This window comes from Copadichromis virginalis, linkage group LG19, assembly GCF_057382275.1.
Source record: "Copadichromis virginalis isolate Kocher_CV1m ecotype Utaka linkage group LG19, C_Virginalis_male_GT1.1, whole genome shotgun sequence".
Lineage (NCBI taxonomy): Eukaryota > Metazoa > Chordata > Actinopteri > Cichliformes > Cichlidae > Copadichromis > Copadichromis virginalis.
Genome location: NC_140636.1, coordinates 7,910,718 through 7,925,995, shown reverse-complemented (window position 1 = coordinate 7,925,995; position 15,278 = coordinate 7,910,718). Strand labels below are relative to the sequence as shown.

Here is a 15,278-nt window from a genome sequence, read left to right as displayed (position 1 = left end):
TATGTTTCGTTGTTCACCTCCTACTGTTTCTCTCTTCATCATGGTGGGGTTCGTCCTCTTGGGGTCTGGTCCTCTGTCATTCTCAGCGGGAGGGCCTGGACTGATGTGCTTCTCCTGGTGGCTCCATGGGAGAATGGTGTGCAGTGGTGTGTTGGGTGCCAGTAGTGCTGCATGCCCAGTACTGTGGCATCTGATTGGGCAGGGTCCATGCTGGAGGTTTGGGGCAGTGTGGCAGAAGATGAGTGGGGGTTGGTGGATCCTGCCAGTTATGTTTTTCCCTATCTCTTCTGCCTCCCCGTGCTGCACTGGCCTGCACGGTGTGTGCCTGGGGTCCTCCTGGCGGGCCCGATGCTTGTCTCCTACATTTGTCCCTCTGGAGTTGGTGTGCAGCTCACCCAGTGTGGCTTGGTCACACCGTGCCACTAGGGTGGTGCGTTGGTACCCTGTTTGTGCTGGTTGGTGTCCTTCCTAGAGTCTTTTTCCTGTCCTGTGACTCTTATGGTGCTATGGGCTCTTGTTATTGGCTGTTTGTGTTGCATGGATGGATTCACAATGAGCTCTCTGGCTTCAATTAGGCCAGGGGTGCTCAATACGTCGATCGCGATCGACCAGTCGATCGCAAAGGTAGTATTGGTAGATCGCATGGCATTAAAAAAATAGATGCCAGCCTATCATCCATCCCGTCACTTGATTGATACAGGGAAGCCAGTCAGATGACATTGGATTTTTTTCTGACGCTTAGGTCGCTGCGCATGTGCAAACAGCGGCGCGAAGTGTAGTAAAACTGACAAGCTAGTCAGCGAGTTAACTCCAATTTTTAGCTCTCGGTTTTTTCTAAACCTAAGAAAGGGTTAAAAATGAGTGAGGGAGCTGGACCAAGTAAGAAGACAAAAACGTATCACTTTCATACGGAATGGGAGGAAGACTTTTTTTTCACGATGTCATTTTCTAAGTGCGTTTGCCTCATCTGCCAGGCTGCCATCGCAATGCCAAAGAAGGGAAATGTGGAGCGGCATTTTCGAACTGTTCACGGAAAATACGACACTACATTCCCGCCGAAAAGCGAGCTAAGAAAGAAAAAGGTGAAGGAACTAAAATCCCAGTTGTCCGGACAGCAGTCATTTTTCACACAACAAACTTCAAAAGCGAAAGCCGCCACCGAAGCATCGTTCCGGGTGAGTCACATCATCGTTAAAAACAAGAAGTCTTTTCAAGATGGAGAGATGGTAAAAGAGGCATTCGTTGAAGCAGCTGACTCATTGTTCCGAGACTTTAAAAATAAGGCAGAAATAACATCTTCGATCAAAGCTCTCCAGCTGTCAAGAAGTACAGTTACACGGCGCTGTGAAGCCATGGCGGAGGATTTAACCCAGCAACTTTGGAAGGACATCGGAGATTGCCAGTGTTTCTCACTGCAGTTGGACGAATCTACGGACGTGAGTGACACAGCCCAGGTGTGCATTTTCATTCGTATGGTGTTTACTGATATCACTGCAAAAGAAGAGCTATTAACAGTCCTGCCCATGAAAGAACAGACGCGAGGAGAGGACATATTTCAGTCGTTCAAAAACTTTATCGAGAAAACCCAGCTCCCAGTGTACAAATTGGTGTCTATTACCACAGATGGAGCACCCGCAATGGTTGGCCGCTTGAATGGATTTATTGCCAAGTGCAGGCAGGACGATGCTTTCCCGGACTTCCTAAATTACCATTGCATAATCCACCAACAAGCGTTATGCGCTAAAATGCTCAACATGAAGGAGATCATGAATGTTGCAACGAAGATCGCCTGTTCTATTCGCGCCAGATCTCTTCAAAGACGGTTATTTCGTGCACATCTGGAGAAGGCTGACTGCGACCACTCTGAGTTGTTGCTACACACTGACGTGAGGTGGCTTAGTCGAGGGAAATTCCTGCAAAGATTTCGAGAGCTCTGTCCGGAGATTAAGGAGTTTTTCCGTGTAGCTGGACAAGCAGAATACATGCAACTTAATGACGGTCAGTGGCTGTTAGACTTGGCATTTTTAACCGATCTGACAAACATGTTGAATGACCTTAATATACAGCTGCAAGGAAAAGACAAAACAGTGATCAACATGATCAGCTCAGTTAATGCTTTCAAACGAAAGATGCAACATCTCTCTTTAAAGCTGCAGCGCCATGATTTGATAAACTTTCAAAACCTGGCGTCAGAGCTGGAGATGCAGGGGATGGCCTGTTTGCAACTTGACAGTGCACGCTACACAGAGCAGATTGACAATTGTCTGTCAGAGTTTGACAAACGCTTTCAAGACTTTTCTTTGCTCGAGCCAGTCGCTACCTTCATGTGCTATCCTTTTCGGGAAGATGCTGATGTCGATTCACTCGCATCAAAAATTGCAAAACTATTTCACCTGAACTCTTCTGGAGTGGAAGATGAGATTTTGACACTACAAGCCGACATTGAGCTGAAGTCCAGAGATCATGGACAGTTCTGGAACTTACTCACAGAAGTAAAGTACCCCAACATGAGGAAATGTGCTGCCTCTTTGACTGCATTATTCGGCTCCACTTATTTATGTGAGTCATCATTTTCCCACATGAACATCATTAAGTCCAAGTACCGTTCCACCATGACTGATGAACATTTGGAAGTGTGTTTGAGGCTGGCCGTCAGCAGCTACTGTCCGGACTATGCATCCCTGGCTGATTCAATTCAGTGCAAGTCATCAGAGTAAACTCAGGTAATGACAAAAAATTTACATTGTTAATTGTGTTGTGAAATATTGGATATTGCGGTTATGCATGTATATACATTGTAGATATAAAGAATCCTCAATATATTTATAAATAAGTATATGTTTTGGATTTTTGTAGTGGGTAGATCATGTTGACTTGGTCATTTTATAAGTAGCTCACATGCGGAAAAAGTGTGAGCACCCCTGAATTAGGCCTTGGTGCATGCCTTGGGGCTTTGGTGGAAGCCTCCCTGGATGTTTTCTAGTTCTAGATGCTGTTGTACATTCCGGCTCAATCTTGATCTTCACTGTGGGTCTTTGGTTCTCTGGGTTACACTGCCTGCTGTTGTTTCCTCTTTCTTCTCTCTCCCGGTTTGATTGCTTATTTGGGGGTTTTTGGATATCATTTTGGTACATTTTACCTTCTTAGATAGTATGTGGCTGTTGGCAGTTTTGGGAGAGGAATGTTGGGGAAGAACTTGTTTACATGCTCACAAGAGGAAAAAAAAAAAGAACTAGTGACAAATCAGAATAACACAAAGTGACTGGTGTCTCACCCTGTACTGGTTTCACAAATGACATTTCAGTTTAGTGCCTCTTTCACCTCCTGGATTGTGACACCTGTCAGTACTTTTCTGAATCACACACATGTGGAGACACACACAAAAAGAAACCAGTGTGTGACATCTTGTTAGCTACTATCATTTTTTCATCTTTAAGATTTATATTATATCTGTAATCATTTTAGTTGCTCAACTTAAATGCATTCACTTCACACTGGTTACAGATAATGTAGGCTAGATCTCTTTCTCCTGTCACCCACTTAATGTGAAGACATCCACCAAGCACATGTCCGCTGTTCCATCTGAGCCTCACAATTAACATTTTAGTAGGTGGACAGCCCTACATTAAATTTAATTTTAATTTAAATTAGGATTAGGGAACTTGCATCGAAAATTGTTCCAGTAGAAAACTCCAGGTTTAACAACCTCTCTATGAATTGTAGTCATTACCTATACTCTGTTCTTCCCTTGTTTCTTGTTCCCTTTGATGACCTGTCAAGGCGTGTGCTGGCTTTTGCTTTAACTATCTCTTTGCCTTTTTTTTCTAGTTTAAATATGTTTGTCAGTATTATATCCTCCAGTGAACAGACCGTTGTATTATATTTGGGAAAATGTAATTGCAAAGATATGTATGCTTTTGTATAACTGAAAACAAAAGCAAAAATTCAAAAAAATCCATATCATTAAAAGAATCAAATACTTCAGCTCAGCAGCTTTAACAGTACTTGTTAAACAGTTGTTAACAGTACTTGCTGACAACAGTAGTTGTCAACAAACAACAACCACGATCAGAGATAAAGTACTCAATCCCAGAAAAGTAATGGAACTAACATGGTAATATAACTGAAAGTAACAAGTGACTTATAGATGAATTTGGGTTTTTTGAGGGGTTTAGAGGAAGGATTCAAAGGATTATTGTACTGAGAATCTGTCTTCTCTGTGAGAAGAGAACCCTTCCTGTGCTCTCTCCACAAACTCACTTCCTCAACAATACTGCTATTCACAATGACCACTAGATGGTGCCAAAGGGAATACAAAATAAACAAATGCTCTGTTTCCAATATACAAACACTAATTAGAGTTATATTTTATAAAAGATGTCTAAGAAAATTCAGAATTAATCATATAATCACCAATTGAAGTACTTCTATGCATTAAATTTTATTATTGAGCTGGGTGTTTTTTTCTTCACTTCACGGATAATATACAAAGGACAGCATCATGTATACTTCCATACTGTATTCAGAGGTTGTTTGAGACATGTGACATTTAATTTAAAGTATTATGAGTAACAATATGAGAAAGGTAGTTGCAATACACACTAATATTTGAGCTTATATATTTTCTATTTACCTTGTGTTCTTTAAATAATGACAATAAAAATGATCATTATCAGTCTTTTTCAGCCTAGTCTGCTTACATTTTCTACACACATTTCATTGGGTTTGTTTTTATATTATGGTAATAGTTTTTACTATGACCTTATATTCAATGTTTTGATCCACAAGGCAATAAATGAAGTCAAAGATGATGTTGGCTGACAGCATTTAAGAATGTTTTAGAGATGAAATATTGTTTTTCAATTCAGTTTTTTTTATACAGCGCCAAATCACAACAGTCGCCTCAAGGCACTTTATATTGTAAGGTAGACCCTAGAATAATACATACAGAGAAAAACCCAACAATCATATGACTCTCTCTAGGAGCAAGCACTTTGGTGACAGTGGGAAGGAAAAACTCCCTTTTAACAGGAAAAAATCTCCAGCAGAATCAGGGAGGGGCAACCACCTGCTGGGACCGGTTGGGGTGAGAGAAGCAAGAGAGGATAAAATACATGTTTTTGAGCATGATAAACGTGTTGTAAAAATCTGATATAATATGATGATATTGTACAGACTTCTCAGCTTGACTGATGAAAGATCAAGATGAGCAAGCCCCGACATAAGCTAAATTCATCCATCCATCCTCATCCGCTTTATCCGGGCCGGGTCGCGGGGGCAGCAGCCTAAGCAAAGAGGCCCAGACCTCCCTCTCCCCAGCCACCTCCTCCAGCTTATCCGGGGGAACACCAAGGCGTTCCCAGGCCAGCCGAGAGATATAATCTCTCCAGCGTGTCCTGGGTCTGCCCCGGGGCCTACTCCCGGTGGGACATGCCTGGAACACCTCACCCAGGAGGCGCCCAGGGGGCATCCTTGTCAGATGCCCAAACCACCTCAGCTGGCTCCTTTCGATGTGGAGCAGCTCTACTCTGAGCCCCCTCCCGGATGGCCGAACTTCTCACCCTATCTCTAAGGGAGAGGCCAGCCACCCTTCGGAGGAAGCTCATTTCTGCCGCTTGTATCCGCGATCTCGTTCTTTCGGTCACTACCCACAGCTCGTGGCCATAGGTGAGGGTAGGGACGTAGATCGACCGGTAAATTGAGAGCTTTGCTTTTACACTCAGCTCCCTCCTCACCACGATGGACCGGTGCAGCGTCTGCATTACTGCAGCTGCAGCCCCAATCCGTCTGTCGATCTCCAGCTCCCTTCTCCCATCACTAGCGAACAAGACCCCGAGAAACTAAATTCACTAGTATGTTAATAGAAAACTGCTCTTCATTACTTTCTCTTCAAATCACATCTATTTGATGAAATAGGTTGAACAGAAACCTTTTTTATTGATAAAATCATTTCAAGTTGAGTCTTATGATGATGTGTCTGGTTGCATCACAGTTTTCATCTGTTCTAATGGATAGACATTTCAAAGTAACCTTTCGTGCACCAATTTGTCACCATCTGTTTATCCAGTCAGAGGCGCTCTTAAAGGGACAGTCAATCTAAAACTTCTTCTGCTCCTCCCACTGTGTTTGCACTCCAAAAGATCCAAACACTGACCTGGAGCTCCATCAAAATAGAAAAACAGGAAGTTCGGGATGACAGACGACAGTGAAAATATTTCCGCCTCCTCTTAGTCTTTTTTCCCTCTCTTCCTCCTTGTCTATCATTAAAGGTGTTGATGGGAGCAGACAGATAAAAAGATGGAGATGGAGAGATTCAAACACATGAACACAATCTGTCACTCTCCTAAATATACCTCCAACACTCTCCCTCACTTCTTACATTTTCAACTCTGTATCCTTCGTATTCTCATTCCTTTATGATGATTTCTCGCCGTGTTAATCTTTCTCTACTTCTTTACTCTTATTTCATCCTTCATCTCTGTTGCGCTCCACATTTTAGATTTGTTTTCCATTTTATCTTCAATTTTTTGCCCTTCCCCTTGATATTTTTATTCAACTTCTTTATTCAGCAACTACTCAAATTTACTCAACTTTTGCATTTCCTTTTTCATTTATCCTATAGCTACTCATGACTAATCAAGTGCCAGTTTCTAAAATAGTAAGGAAAAATTTATCCTTTTTTGTGTTTTCTCATCATTTTCTCATCATTTAAATAAGAAAACATAAAGCCACCGATGTGTTTACCCTTGACAGTCCAGTAAAGCCTTTAGAGGAGTCATGGATTTACATGTCAGTGGCATGTAAATGTGGGAGTCATCTACATAGCAGTGAAATTAGATGCCATGTTTTTCGTTTTTTAGTAAACTGAGCCCAATGGGAGCATAACATGTATATTGTTTATAATGTTGTGATGATCCCTCCTTTGCAGTTTGATATTTCAAACATCACAGACTGTATAATTGAGTCTTTTCATAAACCTTGAGTAAGATACCTGCATATAGCTAAAATAACAGCAAACTCTCTTTAAACATTCATCAAATCAGCAAATATAAGATATAAGAACTGTTCTTAGACAGTCTGATCATAGACAAACCTGTGAAGAGACAATGTATTTTTTGTAAATGAAATTCATTTTGTTATAAAAATATAAACAAACAACAGGATATAGGACAGAACCTTTTTTATTGAAACACACAGAGTTGACATAAATTCACAATATGTATTAAACATTTTGTTTAGCATTGACAAACCTTGATTGCTTGAAAAGAATGAACTACTTTTTGATTTGTGAGAACTTTCACCATTCGATATGATGTTTTGTACTGTCCTTTATGGTTTTGTTTCTTTTGTTTTTGTTTATCCTTGTATTTAAAGGCCAAATAAATAAAGACATTTTCAAATACTATACTGTGTATTTAAGGATTTACAGATGAAGGACAAAGAGCAGCGTTAAAAACATAAACCGAATGAAATGTTTGCAGTTAATACAGGCCCATGTGGAGCTCAAAACAAACAAACAAACAAACAAACAAACAAACAAACAAGCATGAGAAAACACATTTCAGACAGTAGGGCTAACATAATGTGTTTCAATGTTTTGTGAGCTTCAGGTCAGCTAGTTTGATTTTGCTCTTTTTGACTCCTTCTCTTTTCTACCTTTCTGCCCCTTTCATCACCCCCTCATCTCCACCTGAGCCTGACTGTCAGTCAAACATGGAGGGTGGTGGAGGAGACAGATGGAGGTGAAGGAGGAGGCCTCGGTGCTGCTGGCAATCAGTCTGTGTGATTCTATATGTGTCTATACATACTGTGCTGAATATATGTTCAGACTAAACATGGAGGGTGACTGCAGATGGAGGCGACAAGGTCACGTCAGCCAGTCTGCCTCTGCTCCATGCATCTCTAAACACTATAGAAAACACACTTACTCTCATGGACACTTACAGAAGCAGAAAGTTGAAGGATTTCTGTTTTCCTCTTCAGTATCAACATCACAAAATTTTAAATATAAACATAAATAAACAGGAAAGACATTGATTTAGAAACATGCAAAATCCATCAATTCCTCAACTTTGACTTTATTTCACATTTTACGCTAAATTTCCTTACAATTAACATATTTTGACTTTTCATTTCAGAGTTATACTAAATTTGATGTTTTACCTTTTTACTTTATTTCAGGAATTTCTAATTCATTGCTTGGAGTTTTCAGTTTCCTAATTACTATTATAGGGTTTTCACCTTGGAATATATGCTGCTGTGATTTGGCTCTATACAAATAAGATAAAATAGAATTGAATTAATTATATTCTATTAGTTTTTAAAATTTTTGTCTTTGTTATGAGGGGTTTTTTGTTTAGAGTTCTTAGTTTAATATTTGTAGCCTTTTTACTTGTTACCTTTGTAATTTGCAAACACCTTCCGTGTTTAGTATTGTTCAGATTTTTTATCCTTGGGGTTTATTAGCCTTCCTGATGTTTTTCTGTGTTTTGCCAAGGCTTGTTTGTCTCTGTTTAGGTTATTTCACAGTGATTTCTATCTGTGTCTTGTTCCTAGTTTTGTTACCCATTGTTACTTTTACCTGTTCTTTATTCCCCACATTTTTATCCTCTTGCCTTGATTTCCCTCAGTGTGACTTAAAATGAATAGCTGTTTTTATTACTCCTTTGTTGTGTAGTACTATTTTCTGTGCCTAAATGTTTCTCCATATATTTTTCTGCATTTCTGGAATTTCATTCCTTTACTGTTTGGGATTTTCGTTTGGGATGTTAAAAAGAACTGAAAAATGCCCATGAATGCTTTTTTTCAAAATCGAATGGCTAGCATGCACTATAATCTTAACTGTAAGTGTAAGTGGTTTGCCAATGACCTGTTTGGTGTTAAGAAGTCAACTATTATCAATAGAGCTGGGTATCGTCACTGATTTCTAGAATCGATTCGATCCTGATTCAATTCGATTAGAATTGGGGAAATTTTGCCTCAGACAGTCAGAAATATTATAATTCAGATCATGCATCAGTACATTTCCATATTTTTATATCTATAAAAAGAAAACTGACACTTGTGAGACTTTATCAAAGGTGTAAGCATTACAGCAGATGCTTTTGTGTCAAAGTAACTGAGGATAAAACACAGAAAAACATGAAGGCGATTTTCCTGGCCTGGGATTTTATAAAAATATTCTGCAGTTGATCAAAAACGAAAGAAAACCATTAATCAACATATGAACATTACCTGATGCTGCTGAAGGGAAGCAGAGCAAAGCTACAGAGCTTTTATTAGAGACACAGCTAAGCGTTTTGCAATTTTCCATAATTTAAAGTTTACATTTGTTCAGCATTGAACAGCAGAAATGAGGCTTTCTTTTCGGAAGTAAAAGGGAACAAACAGCGGCCGACAGCGCTGCAAGCAATGGTAGACTGATGCGTGACAAGCATGCGAATAACGCAGAAAACAGAGATTTAGACAGGAAATTGTTCTTGAAGTATAGTACTGACAGAGAGAGAGAGAGAGAGAGAGAGAGAGAGAGAGAAAGAGAGTGAGAGCTCTGCATGGAGTGTGATTTTTATCGTGGTGGAAGCAAAACAGCAAAAGTAAGAGGGAATTCATGACGATGTGTTAGGATGCCTGGGTCGTTGACCCAGGGTTTTTGAGTTTATTATTTATTATTTCTAGTTTTTGGTTTCTTTGAGTTCTGTCTTATGGTTTATGTCTCTGTCTTCTAGGGCTGAACGATATATCGCATTTGCGATAATATCGCGACATGATCAAGTGCAATTTTCTAACCGCAAAGGCTGCGATTATACTCTGGACATGTCCAAATTCATGGGCTGCATCCTCCTGAGGCCGCATTTGTAGACCGATTACGTCACAGCGACGAGCCGAAGGCTGTCCAAATTACTACCATATCCCAGAATTCATAGCGCGGCCCAGCCAAACTCCAGTTTCCAGCAATGGCGGCCGCTACTAAGTTTTAAAATTACTCATACTAATCTTTCAGGGTCACAAAATAAACTTTTAACATATTTTCAGGCGAGAAAGTAGCTGTGTAAACATCAAATATCTGCTCGGTTTATCAAGATATCCCATATTTGCAAAAGTGCTTCGACGTTTTCAGAGGCGTCTGCTACCCACCAGCTCGACAGCTAGCCGGGAGCTCGAGGGTTACTGATGCGGCCGAGAACGGCACAACTCCCGGCACATCATTTTCAGATCACCGCGGAGTTTCGCTGCTCGGGTTAAACGTAATATATAAGTCACTTAGACAACCTAAAAATGTTATTGTTGGGCTTTTTTCAGTGTTTTGTTTGTTCGTGAGTAAATCGGTTTGGCTGAGATTAAAGTTATTAGATTAGATAAAATAAAACTTTATTAATCCCCCGGGTGGGTTCCTCCTTGGTTTTCACACAGCTGACTAAACGTCAAACAGAAAACTTATTAAACAGAAGTATGAGACAGTCGAGAATTTACACCAGTGTCTGGTTATATTTTAGATAGCAAGAAGCAGACGGCCGAGTTTATTAAACTCCACCGAGACAGCGGTGACGCTAATCAGAACTAGACCGTCCAATTTCACGCCTTTAAATTTTAAAGGCGTGTTTGTGTGTGTGTTTATACAATTGCTATTATGTTTGCACTTTATGTGTAATGTTACTGACTGCAGAGATCAGTAAGATGTGTGTATTTTTTATTTATTAGTTTTATTTATTTAATATTATTTTTTAATTGAATGACTGTCTAGTAGTTCACAGATGTCGAAAAACTGAGTGTGGTAAAGCCACTGATTTTGTTTATGTATATTTCTGCAATCTGCACATTGTACTGACTTTCATTTTAATGTTTACACCAGGGTTCCTTGTCAGCACTTTATGCTCAGATGTTTGTAAGCTAAAAATAAACTATTGTGTATGTTCAAATATACTGTTGTGATTGAAGAAGTTAAATAAAAATGTCAGTCATCAATTCATGCATCACCTCATGTCATCATAACAGAGGTCTGTCTTCCAGGAAAGAACAGTTTAAAATTAATGTAATATAGTATTGGCCATACTATATGATGTATTGCTTGTCTTTGTTTAATAATACAGAAGACAAAGACCTTAAAAAATAATCGCATATCGCATCGCAATCGCAATATTGGGGCAAAAAATTGCAATTAGATTATTTTCCATAATCGTTCAGCCCTACTGTCTTCTCTAGTTGCTCTGTCTCCCCTGTCAGCTGTATCCCTTTGTCTAGTTCGCGTCTCTGTGTATCCTTAGTTGCTATATCCCCGTGTCCAGTCAGTGTCTGTGTCTGCCCTGGTCCCACGTCTCTGTTCCCTCTGTTGTAGTGCCTGCATGTGAGTCTGTGTCTTTTGTTCAGTCTGTGTTATGGGTTTCCTGTTTTACTTTGAAAGTCCATGTCTGATGTTAATGTGTCTGGTTTTGCTTCCCCTTGTCTCGTTAGGCCTGATTTGCCCCAGCTGTGTTTCCCTCCTGTTACCCATTCCCTGATTGCTCCCTCTGTGTATTTGAGCCCTGTGTTTCTTTGTGTCTGTGTTGCTATCTACCGTTTACCTATAGCTGTGTGTTCTGTCAGTCCACCGGTGTAAGTTTATTTTGATTTTTCCCCAGTTATGTTATGTTTGAGTTCAGCATTAAAGCTATTTCAGTTTACGTTTGTCTCTGGAGTCTGCACACAGCCGTCACTTAACACGATGCTTACGTGAAGCGTAGTTTGGATCTTCTTTTGCTGCTGGTTCAGTCAATATTGTTTGGAGAGAGATAAAAACCTGCAGCCTCAGAATCGAGCGCAAAAAGGCGCCGATCGTGTCCGTGCCGTCGGGTGAGAAAGGTGACATCTCACTGATTCTGATGTTTCGGCGGGTCCGCGCTTTGTGTTTACGTCTTTGTGCAGAATCCGTGTACCTGCTCTCATTTACTGTTTTAGCTGTTTGGTGGTTGAAAATGTGAGGTTTAACCTGAGATTCTGGCATTTCGGGCAAAATAAATTTATGTTAAAAAATCGATTCAAGATTTTAATGAATCGATATCACGTTATCCAAGCTAGAATCGATTTTAATCGATGAATCGATAATCAAAACCCACCCCTAATTATCAACTGCTTTTGCTGTAGGTATGCAACAATGCATCACTGACTACAAGAAATATAATTGAAGCTTAATATTGTTCCATCATTTCCTCATCACTTTACCGTTTCAGATTTAAAACTGAAAAGGGAATTTTCTTTGGCACATTCATGCAGTGAAGTTACTGAGACACTGTCAGCTCACAGGTTCAGGTGGAAGGTTTTTCCTTTACCTTGGCAAACAGAACAGTCCCTTCAGGAAAAAGCAGAGGTGGTTCTATCTGTATATTTGTGAATGTTAAGTGATGCTGACAGCTCAGAGTAAGAGCAACGGAATGTCACCCTGACACTGAACTACTTTTGATATCTTCAAGACCTTTTTACTTGCCCAGAGAGTTGAGGGAATGTAGTTCTGTATGACAGCATTCACGTTTAGCTGCAATGCACACCGGGAGCCCAGGTTTTCACACGTGAAGAACAACTGCATGCTGGAACGGTAAGAGCTTCACCACACTCTCTGATACACCTCCAGGCAAATGTGTTTCATTATATAGAGAAAAAAGCAGGGATGCTGGTATGCTGATTGCAAGTACCGTGTACCTTGGGTGATTCTAAGTCATTAATATCGAAGCAAGGGTTAAAAACAAAATTGACTAGTATGTGTGTCCTTGATTTTAAACCGATAGCTTTTAAATCAGTTGTGATGTCTCGAGAAATGTATGGTATTAAAAGCTGACATTAATAGCAAATTAGACCCATTACAGCTTACCTTTGAACTTTTAGATTATTAAATTACTTCTGTCTCTGATTTAGAGACGGAGAAAGTACTGTGGTCAAAACCAAAATCTTTGGCATCAACTCGAATCATTAAGCTTGGAGGAAGAGAAAGGCTGAGTACTGCTAGGGTTTCTCAACTAAGTAGTGAGTCACATTTTGTTTGAGGATTAAAAAGTAATTTCATTCAGTGCCATGCAAACTGTAACTTTTATGTAATGTGTTTTTTCTCAGTTTTTGGTTAATATTTTGTCTCTCTCTATTAAAATGAAACCAGAAAAATGAAGACTGAAGAGTGTCCTCACAGCATTCCTTCATAGTATGTGCACACAGTCATCAATCAAACGTGATATAATAAGGAGGTTTTTATTACTTGATTTATATCATAAAATATAAATCGCTCTGAGAGAGGTCATTGTTACATCAAGTGTAACTGAAGTTCAGTTATGTGTAACTATTACACAACATCAAACATCCATTTCTTCACGACACACATATTTGTACTTCTACTTGTACGTGGACCCAAATAAGTGCCCCTTATTCTAACTTGATTGAGTCTAAGCCTGTCAACTCAGAATCTGTTTTCTAACATTGCTTTGAAGGTCTGTCAAAAGCATCCCCACTTACAACATCTGAAGCATTGGTCCTCACATATACAGGCACACAAGGACATGCACGTGCACACACATACACACGCACACAACTAGAGTCTTATCTCTTTCTAGCCCCAGCCTCCCTGTCCTCCCTCTTTTCATCATCACCTCTTCTGCCTTTGTGAGCTGTTCTTTGAACTACAAGAGACTTATAGAGCGGATGGGGGTATATTTAATAAAAAATATTTTATGAAAAAAATGATATAGATAGGAAAAAAAAAAAAAGAATATTACTGCATTTGCTTCATATAAATTGGAAACAAATGTTACTTTGATTACTTCTAAGTTATTTGCGCTCAGTAAAAATGAAAGCGAGTGTTTAGAGCTGTGCTGAGCACATGAATTATTCGTACAAATGCTGGTTGTTTGAAACTGTGGCTTAATATACAACGTATAATATCTAAAAACTTTCTCCACCAGTGATTATGAGCACTGTCAGAAAGATTTTTTTTTTTTTTTTTTTTAATGTGTCAAATGAAGAATGAAAAAAAGATTACAGGCAATCCAGGTGAGCTCAACAAATAAAGCCTCATATTTTATTTTTTTAGAGTGTAATGTCCATTTCCTGTGGTTCTTGTCAAGAGGTGCGGTGGGTTTGTTTCTGAACCCAAATGCAGACTTGTCAAATGAAGTAAATAAACAGAAAAAAAAAAACTTTATTTTGGTGAAGCAGCAGTTCAACAGTAAACAAAGGACATAAATAAAGGAAAAGCTAATGAGCAGACACCAATACAAACAGTCAGTATGACATGACAAAGAACTGCAGGCAGGCTCAGCTTCAGGCTGGGCGTGCTCAGCAGGGCATGCAGTCTCCAGTAACTGAAACTTATGCGTACATTCAATAGGAAATCTCTGTAGTCAAACATCTATCTGCTTCCCAGGTGTTTGATGGCTAATGTATGGTGTACATCACTTCCACTTTCCCACGCTGTCAAGCTCATTGCTGTAATCACAGGTCAAGTTGAATCATTTTTGGGCCCACCAGGCCGATCAACTTCCACTCTACGTACTTCCACTGCTCATCTGTCATTCTCCCACCTCCTCCCCATCCATCTCCACCTCTCCCATGTTACTCAGGCTCCATCCAAGCCTCCATCTTCATCTGCACCACTAGTGTCTACTCTCTGGGCGGGGTCGTGCCCTAACCGCTGGAAATATGAAATGACATTTGCCCTCGGTCTGCAGCTCCATGCAAGATCTTGCCTCATGGGGTGAGGATGATCATGAGAAAGTTGGTGGATCAACCCAGGGCTATGGCTCCCCACATCATCTAGCAGATCGTTACATGGAGAAACCTTTTCAATATAAGCGCGCTCATCCACACAGGTGTACACACGGGTGTTCACAGACACAAGCTACACCGTTCTTGGTTGCTACTTTAAAGCACATTGTGCGCTGTCGGTCTTGAGTGCTGCAAAATGTTGCTCTCTTTTTTGCTTGTTTTCTCTTTTTTTTTCTCTCAACAGTTGATCCACGGGATTTTTTTTCTAAGTGCCCTTTCTCACTGTCCTCCTTCCCCTGTTTTTCTTCCCTTTCCTTTCCCTTTCTTTCTTTCTTTCTTTCCTTCCTATCCCCCAGTCATGCCTGTCCCATCTGTAGCAACTGAAAATAAAATGAAATAAATAAATAATAATAACAAAGGTCAATCAAATGGACCATGATGATCCATTTGGTAAAGTAAATACTTTGGGCATCTTTCTTGGCCTTCAGACAATAATTGTGATGGCTAAAGAACCAAACGGGACAGGCACAAAAAAAGAAGACACTGGCAAAGAGATCAGT

At 39.9% G+C, this 15,278-nt stretch overlaps 1 protein-coding gene across 1 annotated transcript; it reads left to right on the top strand.

Moving 5' to 3' along the window:
* The first annotated feature begins 986 nt into the window (after positions 1–986).
* On the top strand, positions 987–14,641 carry LOC146685495 (general transcription factor II-I repeat domain-containing protein 2-like). The gene is made up of 2 exons (XM_085442417.1): positions 987–2,698; positions 14,482–14,641. Exons 1-2 carry the CDS (start codon positions 987–989, stop codon positions 14,639–14,641), a joined length of 1,872 nt encoding a protein of 623 aa, XP_085298543.1.
* Positions 14,642–15,278: the final 637 nt, after the last annotated feature.